Consider the following 20,342-nt stretch of genomic DNA (forward strand, 5'->3'; position numbering starts at 1 on the left):
TATTTTTTAAATAAAAATAAAATATTTTAAAGGTAGGACCGGGATCGGGAATATCTCCCAGACCCAACCTGAGACCCAAACCCAAGCTCACGCTCAGGCCTAAGCCTTAGTCGCCTTTAAAAAAAACGAATTTTTAGCTTCTTACGTAGCTAAAAATCGATTTTTTGAGGACCAACAGAACGTCAGATGCCCGAAAATTCTGCTGTAAAGCACACAACGACCCTCTAATTGATACGCTCGTTTCGAGCTATCACACACTTTAATATAAAAAAAATCAAACATTAAAAAACATTCAAAAAACATCAAAAACAAGAAAAAATCAAGTAGAAAACGTGGTGCAAAACACCCACAAAACAAAGCAAGTAACCTTTGAGGGTACTTGTCGACATTTATAGGGCACCCAAAGCACATGTATCTATGCTCTGGTCGTGTACTAGAGTCCGAACAACTAGCTAGTGCGTCGATTTACGGGGGTACTCACTATCCTTCCACGCTAGGGTCTACGCCCTCGGCGGGGACCCAAGGTAGTGCAACCCAAGACCCAAATATAGCGGCTAGCGACTCTTCCTCTGACTACGATATTATGGAAGAGCATCTTACACAAAGCCCCGGGGGAACAAATGAAACCGTACCTAGCTAGGCCCAACAACCTGGAACTAGTGTTTTTAGCCGTTTGATGGAAACTTTTAGTAGAGCTACGCGCTCTGAACCTACGGCTAGTGAAGTAAACGAAGGGGGTGGGGAAGTAGAATCACCATTCACATCTCCTGTAGACCCCACACTCCCTCAGAGTGTCCACGTGGAAATTCTACCTACCTCATTTAATGAGGGCCTTACCGAGCTACCACCTTCCAAAGTCGCCTCTAAGATAGCGGTGACTAAAAGTCAAAACACGGGAAGCAACATTGCATCCACCTCACAGCAACCCTCTAGTACACCAAGTTTGGACGGGGTATTTCTCAATGAAAATTGGGAATATGACCTACACACGGAGACTTTGACCGACCTATACATGGGCTACACATACCATGTGGGTTGGTTAGAAGTTGTACAATCCACATCTAGTGCCACTAGTCTAGAGGAGCAACAACACATGATTTGCAATGTCATCCATAGGATTATCTAGTCCGAGAGGCAAAATCGAGGAATAAACATACCTTCGACGGGTCCTATGCGATTTTTAGACACGGGCAAAGGGAAACAACCCACTCTATCACAAATGGAGACTCCCCCAGTGAGTCCCATCGATCCCCCATATGTTGTTTCGCCAGGGGTCTCAATGCGATCTGAGCCCACAAGTGATAGCTTTACTTTTCCAAGTCTAGCTCATCTTTCCCTGGATGACACCACGGATACCATGCCTACCCCAATGATGGGCATGCCAAGAAACACACCATGGACCTCGTTTGTTATTAAAGCACCACTACATGGTAGCTCAATGCCTTCAATAGTACCTACAAGTGCGTACCAATCGTATGCACCTATGGGTCCACGTACTCATGTAGTCCCTACCCCTCCCATTGTTTCAACTACCTATGCTCCACAACCACAATACACAAGTTCTTATTTCCATGGGACTATACCGGCTAGCATTCACATGTCACATCCGACGTCTGCTATGCTTAGGGCCACCCATATGAACAATGGACCACCACATGGCACAACATCGTACCCAACGTGGAACCCAAGGGCTTCCTATGCGCCAAGCCCAATGCCAATACCTACTCCACATGTAGTCTTTGGAGCACCTTCACTCACGGTGCCTGCTCACTTAGGTGACTTGGCAACATTTGCTCAAGCTATTGGTCAATCTATTGCTGAGAATATGTGTAACACGCCTGATAGAGAGCCTAGAAGTAAGGCAATACAAATAGCCAAGCTCACACAAAAATTTAGTGGAGACGGGGATGTGAGAAAGCATATCGAAGTGTTTGAACAAATATGAGATTCTCTAGGAGAACACAATGACCTACATAAGAGCAATGCTTTAAGCCTAACCTTAAGTGGAAAGGAACCTTAAGTGGAAAGGCTGGGGATTGGTATAGAACCCTAAGGGTGGAAAAACAAACGATTTACCCTACTGTTAGGAGACTGTTCTTAAAGGAATACATACGAGAGGGAGTGATTTGGGGTGTAGCCTCTCAGCTCCAGAAAGCCCAACGAGAGGAAGGAGAGTCAGTGAGAGACTTTATAAGTCGCTTGAAGCATTTGAATTCTCGTTGTAATCCAAATGAGCGCTTCAACAATAACATTTTGCTAATAGATTCATTAGGGGATTACGGCATGAGGATATCTACAATGGCCTAGTCATTAGAGGTATCACCACTTGGGAAGCAGTCACCACTAATGCGATCCAATTGGAGGATAATTTAATGAGTCAAGGAGAACGAGTGTCTGTTGAGTCTAAATCTATTAGCTCGCAAGAATCAGGGCATCAGCCAATGACCCTAAAGCCTATTACTAAGGAGCCAAAGATAGCTAAGATGACTTTAGCAGATCTCACCAAGGCTATTCAAGAGAGTCTTAGAGACAATCGTGCTCCGCAAAACAATCATATGTATCCAAGAAGGGATCAACAATGGTGCTCAATATGCTATGGACCGCATAGTACCAGTGAATGCCCTACTTTTAGAGTAAACTTCAATGGGAACTTCAATGCATGTGGAAGGTATGGTCATCAAGCTAAGGATTGCATAGTATTTAAGCGCGCGATGGCCAATAGACCAACCTTAGCATGGACAGACACACCTCGAGTGCCTGCCTTGATGCCGGCCCCACCTCTTGAACAAACAGCACAACACATGGTCCCAAGGGCCCAAAACGTTGTTCAAACAACACCCTTACCACCTCCAGTGCTAGGACCGCAACCACCACATCCGAGAATCACTTCTGTGAATCAAGTGGGTTGTGAGTCATCTATTTCTTGTTTGGAAGGCTACGAGGAAGATATAGATCCTAATATCGCCTATGGGATGGATGTGCTTGAAGAAAGTCCACAATACTACATGGAGGACTATTGGGGACAAGTCAAACCTGTATATCAAGTAGCTGCTCTTGCGGCAAGAGGCCAAAATATCAATTACACCGCTAAGAGACCACCTCTTCAATGCTATGAGTGTGGAGGTCCACATCGTGTAGCCGAGTGTCCTATTAGGCTACAAAAGAATGCCACACTAATGCAAACCAATCAAGCGAGCACGTCTACAATGCCGATACTCATGTGTAATCGATGTGGCATAGATCATTTGATTGCCCAATGTCCAAATAATCCAAATGCACCGAAGATCACGCCATTAAACTTGATTGAAGTTACCGAGGAGCCATCACCAAGTACACCCGTGGTACCAGTAAACGTACTCACACGATCGATGCTCCAAAAACAAAATTATATTCTTGAGGAAAGAGACACGGCATCAATTGCCCAATCTCAGAAAAAGAAGAAAACACGAAGAAAGAGATAGCAAAAGGCAACGAAGTCAGACCCCAGTTCAAAGACCAACATAGGGACTGGTGATGAACCCGTATATATGAACGACGCTGAAGAAGATTCTGATTCAGGTGAAACCATGGAGACCAAAACGACCACTAACATAGAAACCAACAAGGAAGATCTTCATGAGCCACAATGGCCAGGATCCAAAAAGAAGATAGGAACTTACCCAAACCCTACAGAGGAGACTGAGCGAGTCAAGCAATTAAGGAGTTTGGTAGAAGATACCCAAAGGGATCTAGAACCAGCACCTAGGAAGATCCAGATTACAGACACCGTGTTCCCTACGCAACAACAACCTCACCAAGTCCATAGACCCTTGGACATACCTCGTGTCATCCAAGAAGAAAGTGACTTAAAGTCATGGGAAAGTGGGCGTACTCACTTCTTGATGGAAAGAATGTTTACAGAGGGACTACCTGATCCTATCGAACAAATGGAGATCCTTTCCCACGTCAAGGGACTCAAGGCCAAAAGGTGCCGTTAAACATTGCCAAATTGATGGATTTCATGTCTTCAGAAGTTAGAACCACCATCATGTCCAAACTATATAAAGACCCCGAGCTAGTCTCAGCTCTTCGAGCCTTCCTCAATGGAGAACTGAAGTTTTGGCTACCTCAATTTGCCCAGATAGATGGAGCTGGGGAGATGCCAATAGAGGAGGAATACATAGATCCACAACCCAACCTAGATGAGAACCTTGTTATAGAAATACCTGTTAACAAGTTGGGACAATACTTTGAGGGTGATGAATCCAATGCGACCATACCAATCACTACTAAGGGATTAACTGTGAAGGGAATCCTTGATGGTGGCGCTAGGGTTAGCATTGTGACTAAAAATTGCTAGGAAACTATGGGAAGACCTCACCTTGCAACCACAACCATAGTAGTGAAGATGGCCAATGGGTCTATTGTTAAATCTATTGGGATGCTAGAAGATCTCAAGATCAAGGTCTTTGGACATAAGATAAGAGTTACCTTCATTGTTATGGATTTCTCCAAGCACACTATGGCATCGGAGATGATCTTAGGACGTCCTTTCATGAGGGAAGCAAAAATGGTGCATGACTGGTCTAAAAACCATGTCTACTTGCAGTTCCAAGATTCTGTCATTCGCATGGATCTTGTGACGGGTCGAGCACATCCTCTAGGAAACAGGTTTATAATTGATCATAGATCTGACACCACAGTTCACTCGGCCCCATTGCAGTATTGTTACACGTGTAAAGCGGACACTGATGTTGGGGAAGATTCTCCTTATATGGATGTACTACCTGGGATGACTGAGTCGGACAATGTGGATTGGGTCCACCTAGCAACAACCATAGACACTTGGGGAAATAGGGGGACGACTTGGGTAACACCTGAGGGGGATGAAATGCCTGTACCTTTAAATATGCTACAAGCAATGCATATAGCTTCTGGCAAGACTCATCCTAATATAACGAAGAAAACATACAAGTGGGTCTCTAAAGCTTCTTTAGCGACCATGGCGGATGCTAAAAAACAGAAGCCTTGTAAGAAACGTCCCACTCGCTCCAAAAAATGTAAGAAAATGTGGCGATGGATTCCTAAACGACTATTGGAAGCCCAAGGCTACTATCAAGGAAATGATCAAATTTGGGTGCCAAAACGTAGATTGTGTTCTTACCTATCACCCGACCCATGTGAACTCAATCCCGTAGCTCCAAAACAAATCGACAATCGCGGAAAGAAAAAAATCACAGAATGCTACACACCCGCTCCACAGCTAGTTTGGGTACCAAAGAAAGAACGATTTGCTGCACCTAGCTCAGGAAGGGGGGAGTCCCATGAAGCTTCTAGCTCCTCATGTAATGCATCCATAGAGGTAAAAGCTTCTCCACAACCTCCACCTACAATAGTGGACCTCCATAAAGCTACAAAGGAATCCACACCTCCCAGTTTTCAAGAATCACCTGCTGAACCACTTCAAGTTCGATCCTGGGAGAGTACCTTACCACCCTTGCAACTCGACGAGGCACCTAAGGTAATAGAAAACTACTGGCAAAAATCCCCACCTATTACCAACTGGAACAATTGGTTTCAAAGGGTGACAAGCTCATTTCAAACGGTATGATTTACCCAAGGAAGGGGGGAGTGTTTGCTGACAGTCATCATTCACTCATTCTCCTCTCAACCTTCCTCCCTGACCTCTCAATCTCCCAATCTTAGGGAATGTACATATAAAGCCTTATACTCACAAAAAACAAAAATAATAAAGAGCAAGAGCAATTAGCAAACGAGTATGCACAATAAAAGTCAAAACATTGACTCAGACCTACACATTCACATCCGGTACATTGAAACAGAAACCTATGTCATCAAACACCTTTGATCCTCATCACTCGAGTGATGGAGGGTAGGCAGAATTAGTACAATAGGAGTGTTTCTGTTTTAGAGTTGAGTGTTCAGCAAAGTTCCTTTTTCCCACTGATGTGCCTCCTAGAGGTATTCTTTGTGTTTCTTAGTGTGTACAGGAACGTGTTGCTGTGGTTAGAATTTGGACCTTCATGGAATCTTTCTCTCATTCACACTTCAAATCAAGCACGACCATCGACACAAACAGGTGTTTCTTATCCATTAGCATTGCCCCTTATCTTTTTTGCATCTATGATTGTCTGCTTTAATTATGATTGGTAGCATAATATTCATCGCATTTGCTTAGTACCAACATTTAATTCAATGTCATTTTTTGTCATAATCACTTGTCTAGGTTTAAACATCAAGCAAGTCTGACTAAGCTAGTTTGACCAAGTTAGGTGTTAGAGATCTTCTCTTAATACCATGGGGAATGCCTTCCTAATAATCAATGGTTACTTAGGTCCTTAATCCGATTTAGGCAGCATTGTGTGAAATGTACTACGGCTTTCTAGTGGGCTTGACCCTATTGACCTTTAGCTTAAGTATTATAAAAGGAGTTTACTTGTGTGATGAGCCTGGGGAGGTGTATGAGTGTTATATGACCCCCCAAAGTTACAAAATTAAAATGATGAAAATGAACAAACAAAAAATCAAAGTGCCACAATGTAAAATCTTAAGCTGGAAGAGAAATCTCAGCTTGATTGGGTACTTCACTCACATGTATCGCCTATGGTACTAGAGCCCTAGAGGTTCCCAGTGTGGGCGCTTTTCCTTGAAAAGCAAAAAACCCAAGGCATACAAAATAAGCACACACATCAAAATTGAATCACTGTGAAAAGACTTTGGGGGGTCAAAGAAAAGGTAATCAGTCAGGCGATGAATTCATGAGAAATTCCTTTTATCGTAGCTTAACTACAAGGTCTTCTAGGTATAGCCTCTAGTCAGCCCTCGAACATGAAATACTTGGCTCTCGCGATTAAACAACTTAATTGACCAGAGAAAATTAAGAAGCTTACCCATGGTATTAATAGTCGATCTCTAGTGCCTTTCGACCGTTAAATTAGCGACGCCAGACTTGTTTAATTTTTTACCTTTACATCTATTTATGCATTTGATTATATTGCAATTTAAGGTTTATTGCTGACAAATTGTCTAAAATTCTGTTACCAATCAATTTGTCTGCCTAAAACTGCATATGCTTTTTAATCGCTTATGAGAATGCAATTACTGTGCCAATGTTGTTTGATTTTGCAGTGACTGAAGAAGGCTAAGGACATTTATCTCAAATGCTCTTCCACCTCGACGAACGAGCTTCAACTCAATATCTTCCGAGGACAGAATCTACATCAGGAAGGGGGGCATGTTAACCCTCACGGCTCACGGATACCCTATCATCTACGATGGACGTTCTAACCTACGGTGGACATTGTATTATTTATTTGGTAGAGTCAGGTACCGGGCTTGTCGGTCCAATAGGAAAAGGGTAAGAGTGATCGCCAATGAGAGGCGCACTCTAACTGGAACATTCAAGGGATTAGTTGGCTAAGCATGGGCGCCCAAGTGTGAATGGGGCGAGCTCATATAAAAGTCAACTAAACCTAAAATTCACTCATTCTCTCATTTGTGCAATAGAAGAGTGCTCTTGCTCCATCTCCATCTCCATCCCCATCTTCTTCTTTTTCACCTCCTTGTGTGTGTGTGTGTATGTGTGTGTGTGTGTGTGTGTGTGTGTGTGTGTGTGTGAGAGAGAGAGAGAGAGAGAGAGAGAGAGAGAGAGAGATAGAGAGAGAGAGAGAGTGTGTGGGCGATCGAGCATTACGAAGGCACGGCGGCGGCGAAGCAGTTGAGCGCGGCGAAGCGGCGGCTCCTTCTTCTTCGCGGCCAGGAATCCTCCACGAAGCAAGCGTAGAGCGGTGAATGACACACCATTGCCTTCTTTGAGCTTACTAGTTTAGGCTTGTTGTGTGCTTGGAGCCATTTGTGGCTCGCACACAGTGTATCGGCAAGTTCCTTGCATTGACACGTGCGACATACGCGCACACTTCCAAACGACGCATAGCGCATTCATGCCACTTGTGATTGGACATAACCTCAAGGCCAAGGTACTTAAAGCTCTCAACAACTTCAAGTGTCTCATTGTTGTACACAATGCATGGCTTCTCCTCACGGTTGGTTTTCACAAGCAACACCTTTGTTTTGGATTCATTCACGATCAGCTAACTATGCAAGAAAAAGTTCTTAAGGACAACCATAAGCTTTTGTGCATCTTCTAAAGTGTGTGCTAGAAGCACTACATCATCCGCATACAACAAAATCATGATTACCACATTGCAAATAGTGACCTCTTCAATACCTTCTTCTTGCATAAAGTCAAGTACCATTTGTTCCAATTGATCGATGGTGCTATGGCATTGACAAAAACCTGCTTGTTATTTTGCACGCTTGTCATTCTCTTCAGCCCAATCACTCATATTCATCTCTATTATGCACCCAAACAACTTTTCCATAAGAGACCCAATCATTATAGTCCGGTAGTTGTTTACATTCTTTACATCCCCGCTTTATGAAAAGGATTAACCCAATTAGTACTCCAATCATAAGGCATACCATGTTGAAGTGCAAGGTTGAACATATCACACATCCACCATAGGTAAAATCTCCCATCCATTTGATCATCTCCGGCTTGATACCTTGAAGATCTCCCGCTTTGTGAGTGGCCAACTTTTCAAGCCCACCGCATACATCCTCAATAGTAAAAAAAAGAGGGCATATATGGGAGTGAATCATAAAATGACATTTTTTCAGCATTTGGTTGCTCATATAATTGCCTACAATGTGTGTACATATCCACATGACTCAAGTTACCAAAATTCTCAATCCGCTTGCCCCTCAAGTTTCTCCAAAATCTTTCACATGCACGTGCCTTTTCTTTGACTTGAAAAAGTTGTTTCTTTACTTCCCATCTTCTTTTGTTCTTTTGAATCAATGGCCTTGTATGTATGCAAATGACTTTGATAGTTGTCTTTGTCCATAGTTGCATGAAGCTTTATCAAGGACTTTCGAGCATCTTGACATTCCTTATTAAACCACCTTTTCTGTGATCTATCTTTGTTGATACCATGGAGATGCTTTATGGAAAAGCATTCTTCGTTACAACAACAAATAACTTTCTTGAAAGCTTCCCATTTAGTTTCCAATGGTGCGTCATATTGAAGCTTTGTCATCCATAACTTTTGTTCAACCATTTCAATGTACATTGGTGCCTATTTGAAATCCAAACATAGTGATAACTTCTCTTCCCTTTGGCTGAGATTCTCATGCTTAGTTGCTTCTCCACATGCAAGGTCAATACATAAGGTCCAATGGTCTGATTCCGGGGTCCATTGGACAAACATAAAACTCTTTATGCGATACATGATGTCTTCGGAGAGTATTGTATAGTCAATTACACTATCCCCATTATGTTTTCTACATGTAAATCCATTGGTTCCACTCCAAAAAGATACACCATTGGCAATGATCATATACGTGCTATTACACATGTGTAAAAGTAACTTTCCATAGTGATCCGGTTCTTTCTCTCCCATTGAAGTACAATGATACAAGTGAACGTCCTCCAACTCCCTTGAAATGTATAACATATCAAATTGTTGAGTATCATGCTGTAATGTTTTTGTGCGAGCATTCATATCCCCAAATACAATAACATCACCTTCGCCTTTGAAATAAGCAATGTCCTCTTCTAAATAAAAAAATGGCTGATCTCTATCCATGCAAGCATAAAAGGGGAAATCATGATGAAGAATGTAGCAACCGACTATAAAAATGGGTGCTCTTTTTGGTGTCATAGTTTTTAGCCATACATAACGTTTGTACTTGTCGTCTTTCACAATTGATACAAATCTTTCAATCCTTTCTTAACCATACATGCTACCCCTCCTTGCCTTCTTCGTTGCTTGAGATTCTTTGACCACATCAATGAATGTATATTGTAATCCTCCAAGCCTTTAATCCTTTGTGTATCATGCTCCCAAGTTTCAACAAGAAGTACAACATCGGCTTTGCTTGTTAGTATCATCAATGCTAACCCCCGCATTTCATGAATATCCATTGCAATTCCCAAAGCATATTTTCAATTGTAACTCGGTCTCATAGGTCGCGCATCCCTATTTGCTTGAGGAGCTTGCCTCCTCCTTGGGCACATTTTCTTCGTGAGAGATCTCCTTGTTTTTCTTATTCTTTTTCTCATATGCCTTGCGACGCATATTTTGTTGCTTAATAGTGCGATCTTTACATAAAAAACATTTTGTATCCCTCAAATAGATCCAGCTATGATCAAGGATAATCTTTCGTTTGGTCTCATCCGACATGATACATACAATTGGCCGTTCTCCCGAGCGAGGAGCTCTTTGCTTACCCACTCTATGTGCTCCATAGACCATAACTCCAGACATGCCAAAGTGAGTTTTGAAGAAATCTTTGATAACAATGGTAAGAGAAGGAGGCATCTCTAACTTCTCTTCAGGAATTCTACGAATAACAATGTTCTTGGAACGTCGCTCCCGTTCCTTCAACTCCTCCACATCCACATTCTCAACATTCTTTGTTTCAGCCATAGCTTGCATGAGTGAGGAGTTGGGAACCACATTGTTACCACATACATCAACCCAAGACTTGTTTGTGCATACATTTTACATGTCGCATACATCCCAACTCAGGGTGTCAAATTTCTCTTCTTTCAATACATGGTCACTTTGCTCATGCGCTCCTTCAAAGTATTCAAGTCCACATGAGAGCGTTTACATTCCTTGACTTCATCATCATGTTGCATCAAACGTGTTGTTTGCATCTCAAGTGTCCTCTTTATATTCTCATTCTCAACCACAAGTACCCTTAGCGTGCCGTTCTCCATTGCAAGTGCCCATAAGTCTTTGCCTTGTTTGTTTACGATCTCTTGCAACTATACCAAGTATGCCATGATCATAGTTTCCGATGTTGTTGGTTGAGTGGTTGTGTTGCTATCTCCACACTTAGGAGATTTTGGATCATTTTCCACACTGGTTGTGGACCTTGTTGAAGAAGAGAACCTTTGCGAGTGCTAGAAGACATTGTATGTAAAATAGGAGATGAGAGTCAACTTTTCTGAACCCGTTCACTTCAGAAATGCTGCTACAGAAACACCTTCCATTTTTTGTCTTACATCAATGCGAAGAGAGAGAGAGAGAGAGAGAGAGAGAGAGAGAGAGAGAGAGAGAGAGAGAGAGAAGAAGAAGAAGAAGAAGAAGAAGAAGAAAAAGAAGAAGAAGGAGAAGGAGAAGAGTATTTTAACATCGTAGGAAGCTATCCTGAGAGACCTTAAAGATCTATCCGACGAGGAGAGTTGAACTCAAGACCTGTAATTCAAGAGGGAAATGGCATAACCAATCTACCACACTTGGGTGATAGAAAGGTTATACCACACGAGAGAGAGAGAGAGAGAGAGAGAGAGAGAGAGAGAGAGAGAGAGAGAGAGAGAGAGAGAGAGAGAGAGAGAGAGAGAGAGAGAGAGCACAACTAGGCCTACTATCGTATCAGAAGAAAGAGAGGAGTTGTTGCTAGCTCGCACCCAAGGAGAGGGAGAGAGAATGGGTTGTTGGGTCAATGCACATAGGAGAGAGAGAGAGAGAGAGAGAGAGAGAGAGAGAGAGAGAGAGAGCAGGAGGGTGCTGGCTCATTTGTGCAATTACATCAACAAGCCTTTTGTCATCCGTGCTAACTAGGACAACACCTAATTAAAGTCATCCGAACACAACTTAATTAAGAAAGTTGCATTCACACTTGATGAATACCACGTGTGTCATGGTAAGAGCGACCGCGACCGCGTGAGCTAGTATTAGTAAAAATCACATCCGATTAAAAGGGTAAATGTGGATGGTATTTGGACCAAAATTTTGAAACTAGAGGTTCAATTGAGCTTTCGGACACATGGCTCATCCTCAACTACGCTGCTACAACCAAGTCCCCTCCTGCTCTTCTAGCTTGTGCGGTAGCGGTCGAACACGGATATGCTACAGCAAGCATGATTTAGAGAGGGGAAGGAGAGCTCTGTGTACCACCCTTCTGGTTGAAGGTGTCAGTTTCAGCGGCGGCAGCTCCAAAAGACAGGAAAGAAATGGAAAATGCACCTCCATAGCGCGCACACTCTCCGTCTCTGCCTCTGCATCTTCCACAGTTGAGAACCCCATCCTTGATGCCGAATCCAATCTCATTGATGCCCTCATTGGCATTCAGGGCCGTGGCCGGGGAGTCACTCCTCTTAAGCTTGAGGTAGCAATTCTAAGTCTGTTTGCTTCAGTTTTTTAAACAGTAGTGATTGGATAAGACGTGCTCTTCTCCGACTCATGTCTATCATTGGATGCAAAGGAATTCACGGCAGTGCATGTTCAAAAAGAGCGTTTGTGCTTGTCTGCCTAGCCAGAGCAACCTCTGCACCGCTTTCCCTCCATTGTCGAAGAGCATTATTCAATTATATAGCACTGGATCAGGGTATGAATGCCAAAGTGGCTACCCCAGTTCTGCAGCTGCAAAGGTTGTTGTGCGAATATGCAAGGATCCTAGAGATTTCTCTTGGAGGGAGGCTTCTGCAAGTTAAAGCCAAGGAGGATGTTGAGAGATTGATTAAAGCGTAGTGCCACATGCCTTCAAGATACAAGGGCCTATTGCATCGGGAGAGCTATCCTCAGTTCGGATCTGCTGAAAGCAGCTCCACGTTTCCTGGACTGCCCATGTTGTGCATATCCCCACAATTAGTGCACTCCAAGAGACGACATTCAGGAGAGGAAGCTCGTCAAGGACTTGTTGAGGTTTGAAAAGTGCACCATACATAATGAGTAAGGTGTTGCCTAAGTATGTGTTTTGTTCAAGTAACCCACTATCACGAATATCATCATGTATCCTACTGCCTTGGTACAAATCTTTCTTCTTCGCACAACCCTTAAGTGAGCTCACAAAAGAAAGCCTCGCTCTCTTCCTCTTGACAGGAAGCTCTTGAAGTGCTATCTAAAGTAAACCACATTTGGCATATATGTCGACCAAGGCAGTGTAGCGCGGATAATGTGTCGTGCTCTCTACAGTGGGTGGTCCTCAAAGCAATGTGCGTGACAATCTCACTCAAACAGACTGAAAAGAAAGGAAGCAATAGACATCAACAGAGCTCACAAAGGCACAACAGCAGACCATAACATATGACTTGACTATCTCAAAGAACTGATACAGACTCTGGCGTGGCAGCACACTCAGCTCCAGCCCAGGACTCACAAGTACAATGGGGCTGTCGAGGCTCAGATGTGCCGGGGTGGTGAAGACGTGCTTTGTGTGTAGACTCACTCTAGACGACTACATATAAGATGATACTAATGACCCAAAATGACTACTCATATGTACAACCATAAAGAGCCACTAATGGCTCATAAATGACAACACCTAAGTCTATCCCCACTGGGTGGCGGTGGTGACCTGGCCACGATGTCCACTAAACCACCGTATCCTCGCCACGTGTCGCTGCCCAGCGAGTCCGTCTAGTGTGAACCGACCAGACCAAAGACCCACTGTAAAGTCCAAACTGTACTAACTGTCCTGTGAAAGTGACACTGTAGCTTGCTACAGGTTGCCCACCACAAGACCGCTGCCCGTCGCGGAGAGCGGAACTGAAGAACTGAAAGATCGGCAATCTACTGTTGGTGTTCGGATGATGGAGGAGGAGGAGGAGGCTGGTAGAAAGGTGGGTAAGGAGATGGAGGTCATGTGTATGGTGAGGGGTAGTGGCCATGAGGAGGGTACATCGGATATGGAGTAGCCACCCCATGAGCAACAGCAGGCTGAGTAGGGTGTGTAGGTGGAGCAGGTGGAAACCTAGGAAAAGACTGAGTAGGCTGAGACGGTTGAGAAGGTGAGACAGGTGGAAACCCCGGAAAAGACTGAGTAGGCTGAGATAGTGGAACAGGTGGTTGGAATCCAAGAAAGCTGTAGAAGTGCTGAGGGAAAGAGGTGGACTGGGAGGGAGAGGCCATAGAGGGTCCATGAAATTGTGATGAAGCCGATCCTGCTGGCTTAGCCTCCATAATGGTAGGATTTGTTTTCTCTGCTGTTTGAGAATCCCCTGATTGGGCTTTGGAAACATTCGTCTGTATCTGTGTTGCCATAGCAGGAACTTGCGTAGAAACCGGGGTTGTGGTTGTAGCTGTAGCTGTGTAACTGTCTGTGAAATGGCTACAGCTTGGTATTTGGCGCATGAGGGACACACTGTATGTATCATAGGAGAGAGGTCCTGAACTGCTGCGGCCATATCATTTGCCTCTTTTAACTGTATTTGTTGAGTGTGGACAATATATTTGAGGTCCACTACCTGTTGAGTGAGGACCTTTATGCGATCTTGAGCCGTAGCAATTAACATGTCCCTATCCATCGCTCGTTGAAGATGGATACGCACTTCCCTTTGCATACTGTCATAGACAGCGCGACGCAGACCGTTGGTACCTTGCAATGAGAGGGCTGCATCCATAATCGTCGAAATGGCTCTTGTGTCCGCATCTAAAAGTCTGTCAGCTTGAGGCGCAAAATTAGCATATATGTCATGCTGTTCAGATGTAGGTGTCCCAGAGTTGGATGCCCCTGCAGTATCCCTAGGTGCCTCTGCACTAAGAGTAGTACGTGGTGCTGCCGACACAACTGGAGGTTGTGTTTTGGTGCATGCAACACTACTCACAAGAGGTGGTGTGAAAGTAGAGGTGGCCACAGAAGTAGTCATACGCACTATTGGTGTTGCAGTATGGACGTCAGAGATTTTGACGTGTGATTCGGAGAAGGGTAGTGTTGCTAGCTGCTCAGTCCAATCTTTTTGTACTTTTTCCTTCTTGCGCAAGGTGCCTTTCCCTTTGGCCATTTTGGAATGGCCTTGTTCTTGTTCTTTGGATTCATCTTGCAAGGTGAGAACAGCGGTTGCATCTGCCTTTTGCTGCATAATTTGCACTACCCAATACATAATAGGGGCTGCATAGCAATTGAACCTCTCCGCTTTCCCTTTACACTGAGTCCGAAAACGCTTTGCCTTGTCCTGTAGCGCTTTAAACAGCAGATGGTGAAACGGATACGGTAGGCAATGGTAGAGACAAAAGAAAGCATCGCATATTGCCGGAGAACCTGGAGAAGATGGAACCACTGTTGTTTCCTGTGCGCACAGTAAAAAATAATATTGTAAAACTGAATACAACTGCTGACTCCTGTGATAGTCTGCATGTGAGTCCAGCAACAGTTCCTGGCAAACATTTGCAGTTTCTTTTGGTGAGAGATTCGAGAAGGTTTTGGTGGCGGGCAAAGGTGCCAACACATTCAAAATTCCCATAGACTGTCCGATATCCTCCGCTATAAGTGTAATTCCATTAAGCTTTGGAAAAGTAAGCAAGAGGGCACGTAGCTTGGTAGTGGAGATTGTGCAGGACAAGTCGGCCTGAGCCAAATTTTGGAGACCCAGGTGTATCATTTGCTGCTGAGAGAACACCTCTTTAAGTGCCGGGTTTGGTGCCTGTAAATGATATATCATTTGTAAGGGTACCTTCGAGATGGCACCAGAAGGGCGAGGCACCTCTTTAAGTGCCGGGTTTGGTGCCTGTAAATGATATATCATTTGCAAGGGTACCTTCGAGATGGCACCAGAAGGGCGAGGCACCTGGAGAGTGGTGACCTTGCCAGCAGTGACTGATTGGGGTGAATCTTCCTTTGAAGATTCTTCTGAAGATTCTTCTGAAAGCTGCTCTGAACTAGGGGTATAGTCTGATTTACTGTCAGAGCTATCCCCAGAGGCAGAGGACTCTTCCTCCGACTGGAGGTGCCGCTCTCTATTCTGAGTACGAACCATCTTGAACTGTGCCCGAGAATCTTCAATTGAGAATCGGGTGGAGGAGCACTGCGAAGGAGCACGGAGCACGGGGACAGAGCTCCTGGAGGCCCACCTGGCGATGGAGGAACGCCTGGCTGAAAACTGAAAACCTGGTTTCAGAGAATACCCTGCGTCGAGTTTTATTTATTCTTGTGTCTAAAAGCAAAGCTGATTTTTACGCTGGCTTTTTATTAAAGCACCGTGGAGAAAGCGACAACAGCTTTATGCGAGGGTGAGGACGAGTGCTTTATGTGAGGCGAGTGCGATAGGAAAAGGCGAGGGCGAGAGAAAAAGGCGAGGGCGAGAGGAAGGGGATGGTGAGGGTGAGGGCGAGGGCGGGGAAAGAGGGCGAGATGGTGAGGGCGAGGGCGATGGGGAGGGGATGACGAGGGGCGAGGGCGAGGGCGATGGGGAGGGTGAGGGCGAGGAGAGGGAATGGCGAGGGGTGAGGGGTGAGGGCGAGGGGATAGGGGAGGGGGAAGGGCGAGGGCGTGAGGGGGAGGGCGAGGGCGAGGGGAGAGAATGGCTAGAGGCTAGGGCGAGGGCGAGGGCGAGGGCGAGGGGATAGGGGTAGGGTTATAGGCGAGGGCGAGGGGCGGGGTAAGGGCTAGGGCGAGGACGAGGGAAGGGGGTAAGGCGAGGGTGAGGACGAGAGGATAGAGGGAGGGCTATAGGCGAGGGCAAGGGTAGGGGTAAAGACTAGGGCGAGGGCGAGGGGAGGGGGTAAGGCTTAGGGCGAGGGGCTAGGGTTGAGAGGAGAGTGCAAGGGCGAGGGTTGAGGGGAGAGGGTAAGGGAGAGGGCGAGGAGATAGGGGTAAGGGCGAGGGTCAGGGCAAGGTGACATGGATCTTTCCGAGAATCAGAAGCAAAGAGAATGCGTGAGAGAGGACTTCAGAAATACAAACAGGAAAGGGACTAGCAAGGCAAGAGCAGGGAAAACATAATCGGAGATCATCTACCCCTCTAAAAGAATCCGTGGCAGATAAAACATGAAGTAAAAATGCTAGTGAACATGGTACTTTTATAAATACCCTACTCAAGAACACTAAGGCTTTTATGCATAGCAAAAGAACTTAGTTTCGTTAAAAATCAACAGAATTTTGTGCTTGAAAAAAGGGCATGAGTCAGGTAGGTTAAGCCCAATACTAGAATCATTCCTACACACAGAAGAGGGGTTTCATAAGATACAGACAGAGATTGAAGACATAGAGTGGAGGAGATGGTTTATCCAATTTTTAGAATCAAGCCCATTGAACGCAACAGAGTCAGTAGAAGGAGAGCTGTATAAGGAGAGGGTGTATGAGATAGGTTCAGGAGTCGGCGAAGATCAACACTTGATTTTAGACCATTGATCGTTAGCTTAAGCATGATAGCATTTGATCCTAGATCCATTGACTAAAGGCAGCGGAACTCCTTCGAGGGTAGCTACTTGTACAGCTCCGTGGGGTAGAATCTCCATCACCTTATATGGTCCTTGCCATGCTGGGACATACTTCTTTGCTTTTTTCAGAAACTTAGCTTGATAAAGTAGCACTAGTGCTCCTTGCGTTATTTGCGGCTTTTTGAGATGGCGATCATGCTAGGCTTTACGACGAAGTTGCTCTGCTTCCAGAGCCAGAGAAGCCAAACTTCGGCTTTCATCCAAAACGAAAAGACGAGAGACAGATGCCGACTCCACATCTCCATTGGCACGCAGAGTGCCGATTCGCGGTGATTCTGAGTTGAATTCGAAGGGTGCTATCGCTTCCAAACCGAAAGCTAATTGAAATGGGGTGTGATTGGTTGTGGCTTTGAAAGAAGTTCGATATGCCCAAAGGGTGCCGTGGATAGCTTGAGCCCAAAGTCGAAGGATGAAGATGACATGCTTTCCGCAGGAGTGCTATCAGAACCTTATTAGTGCTCTCTGCCTACCCGTTTGCTCTAGGGTAATAGGAACAAGATTTTCGGTGTCTTGTAGTTGGCAAGCAAGGCTGAGATTGTTTCATTTACAAAGTGACTACCCCTATCATTGGTGAGTTCCAAGGGACATCCAAACCTGCCCAAAATATTTTCGTAGAGAAACTTGGCTACCGTAGTGCCAGTGCAGTCCATTGTCGCCGGTACCTCTACCCACTTTGTTGCATAATCTGTAGCCACCAAGAGATACTTCCGATTGCCGGGTTGGGCGGAGGGAGTAATTGGACCTACAAAATCAATGCCCCATCTCTCAAAGGGCTGCCATGCCATAGAGACCTGCAGAGGACGGTTTGATTGCTTGCTTGGTTTAGGGCCACAGCGCTGACATACATCACATACTTTTACATAGGCAATTGCATCCTGAAAAATATAGGGCCACCATAAGCCACACTGGAGAATCTTCTGGGCAGTAATATGACCAGGGTAATGGTCACCAGTGGGACCACTGTGGGCATCATCCAAAATATACTCGACTTCATGAGGAGAGACACACCGCCTTAGAACACCATCCTGTCCTGACTTGTATAGCTGGCCCCCAATCAGAGTGAATGGCATAGACTTCAACAACAGTCGTCTCTTCTGCAGTGGAGAAGCGTTCTCTGGGTACAGGCCAATAGAAAGCAAATGCAAAACATCGCTGTACCATTCCGGAGTGGTATCCACCTTAAAGAGACTGCTATCTAGAAAGTCGTCAGCAACCCCCGTTGCTTCTTCACTCGTGGGAATGCGAGAGAGGTGGTCGGCAAGGACATGATGTTTGCTGGGCCTGAGTACCACTTCGAAATCAAATTCTTGAAATAAGAGTAGCCATCGCCATACTCGACCTGCAACTTGCGGCTTGTTGAGCAGATAGCGTAGGGCATGGTGATCAGTAATAACTGTGAAGTGGACCCCTAATAAATAATGCCGAAATTTTTGCAGAGCATACACAATAGCCAAACCTTCCCTTTCTGTGGTGCTATAGTTGCGCTCTGCCTTGGTGAGTAGACGACTTGCATAGTGAACATGGCGATCCAGGTTGTACTCCTTACTAGGCTGAGTAAGCACAGCCCCCACAACAAGTTGATTGGCATCAGTATGCACATGAAAAGGGAGAGACCAATTTGGAGCCACTAGGATAGGCGCTTCAGTGAGGCGTTTTTTGAGGTATGCAAAAGCTTCAACCTCTGCATTCGACCATTGAAAGGGAACAGTAGCATTGGTTAGGCAGGTTAGGGGTTGAGCCACCTGTGTATACATGTGTATAAACCGGCGATGATAGCCTGTATGGCCTACAAAGCTCTGCACCCCTTTTGGGCTGATGGGAGGTGGCAACTTTAAGATCGCCACGATTTTCTCTTGGTCAGGCGCTAAACCTTTAGCAGACACCACATGGCCTAGAAGTGTACCTTCGGTGACCAAAAAATGACATTTGTTAGGATTTAGCTTTAGGCGTGCCTCTCTGCATCTGAGGAAGACAATAGAGAGCTGAGCGAGGTGTTCCTCTAGATTTTCCACTGGGGTTGAACATTGAGCACTTGAGAAGGTTGAAAAATTGTCCATGAAGATGCGAAGATGATCTGTAAGCAGAGGACAAAAGATGAGATATACCACCCGATTGAAAGAAGGTGGAGCGTTTTTCAACCCAAAACACATTCTAGTGTAAATAAAAATACCCTAGGGAATCACAAAAGCCGTTTTCAGCTGATCCCCTGGATGGATGCCCAACTGATTGTATCCACTAAATCCATCCATGAAACTGTACAATACATGCCCTGCTAGATCCTCAAGCACACGCTCAGTGAAAGGTGTGGGGAAACCATCTGGGATAGTTACCTTATTCAGAGCGCGGTAATCTACGCACACGCGGATTTTATTGGACTGCTTCTTAGGAGCTATCACCATGGGTGATAACCACTCAGAGGTACAATGATCCCTGCCTCTTGCATTTTTTCTAACTCTGACTTGAGCGCCTCAATATACTTCGGGTTGAGCTTGTAAGCTCAGCCTCTTACAGGCTTAGCCCCTTCAACCAGAGGTATAGTGTGGACACCCAATTCTGGTGGGATCCCCTCCAAATCCTTATAGGACCAGGCAAAAACATCTTTAAAAGAGTGTATAAAAGAGACTGCCTGATTGAGTAACGCGGGATGCTCCCATAACCAAGTTGCTAGGAGTACGTGCTAAGGGTTGTTAGGGTCTCCCAAGTTGACTTCTTTGACCGGGTCAGGAGGTGTAGCTGGAGAGGGTGCTTCCGAAGATGAGAAGTGAGCTGCCTCTTGGAGCTTCGAGACATTATGTGCTGGTGTTTGATCGATTGGAAACTCCGCATACTCTTCTTGTAACCATCCTGGTGGAAGCTCCTCGAAGGGTAAATCTTCAGACCCAGATATAACAGAGTGCTTTTGAAGGGGCGGGGCGTCCGACCTGGGAGACGCTAGAGGAAGGGGGAGATCTTTAGCGAGTTCATGCAGAGGAGATTTCTTCCCCCTTCGGTGATGTGTTATAGGTTCCCCGAGGCCGAGGGCTTCATTGGCGGGTCATTTGAAGCATGAGAATTTGGGGCTGACACACTTACTTCTTCGACTGGTCCACTGTCTACTGTAGGACTTTGGACATT

General features: G+C 45.2%; 1 protein-coding gene across 1 annotated transcript in view; it reads left to right on the top strand.

The window, feature by feature from the left end:
• The first annotated feature begins 11,804 nt into the window (after positions 1-11,804).
• LOC147436581 (Plastid-lipid associated protein PAP / fibrillin family protein) overlaps positions 11,805-20,342 on the top strand; it is a 138,748-nt gene continuing 130,210 nt past the window's right edge. Inside the window, exon 1 of the mRNA XM_086489452.1 lies at positions 11,805-12,180. Within this exon, the coding sequence (XP_086345578.1) occupies positions 11,839-12,180 (342 nt within the window). The 5' untranslated portion in view covers positions 11,805-11,838. The remainder of the gene's footprint in view (positions 12,181-20,342) is intronic.

This window comes from Adiantum capillus-veneris, chromosome 18 (genome assembly GCF_014529385.1).
Source record: "Adiantum capillus-veneris isolate H3 chromosome 18, ASM1452938v2, whole genome shotgun sequence".
NCBI lineage: Eukaryota > Viridiplantae > Streptophyta > Polypodiopsida > Polypodiales > Pteridaceae > Adiantum > Adiantum capillus-veneris.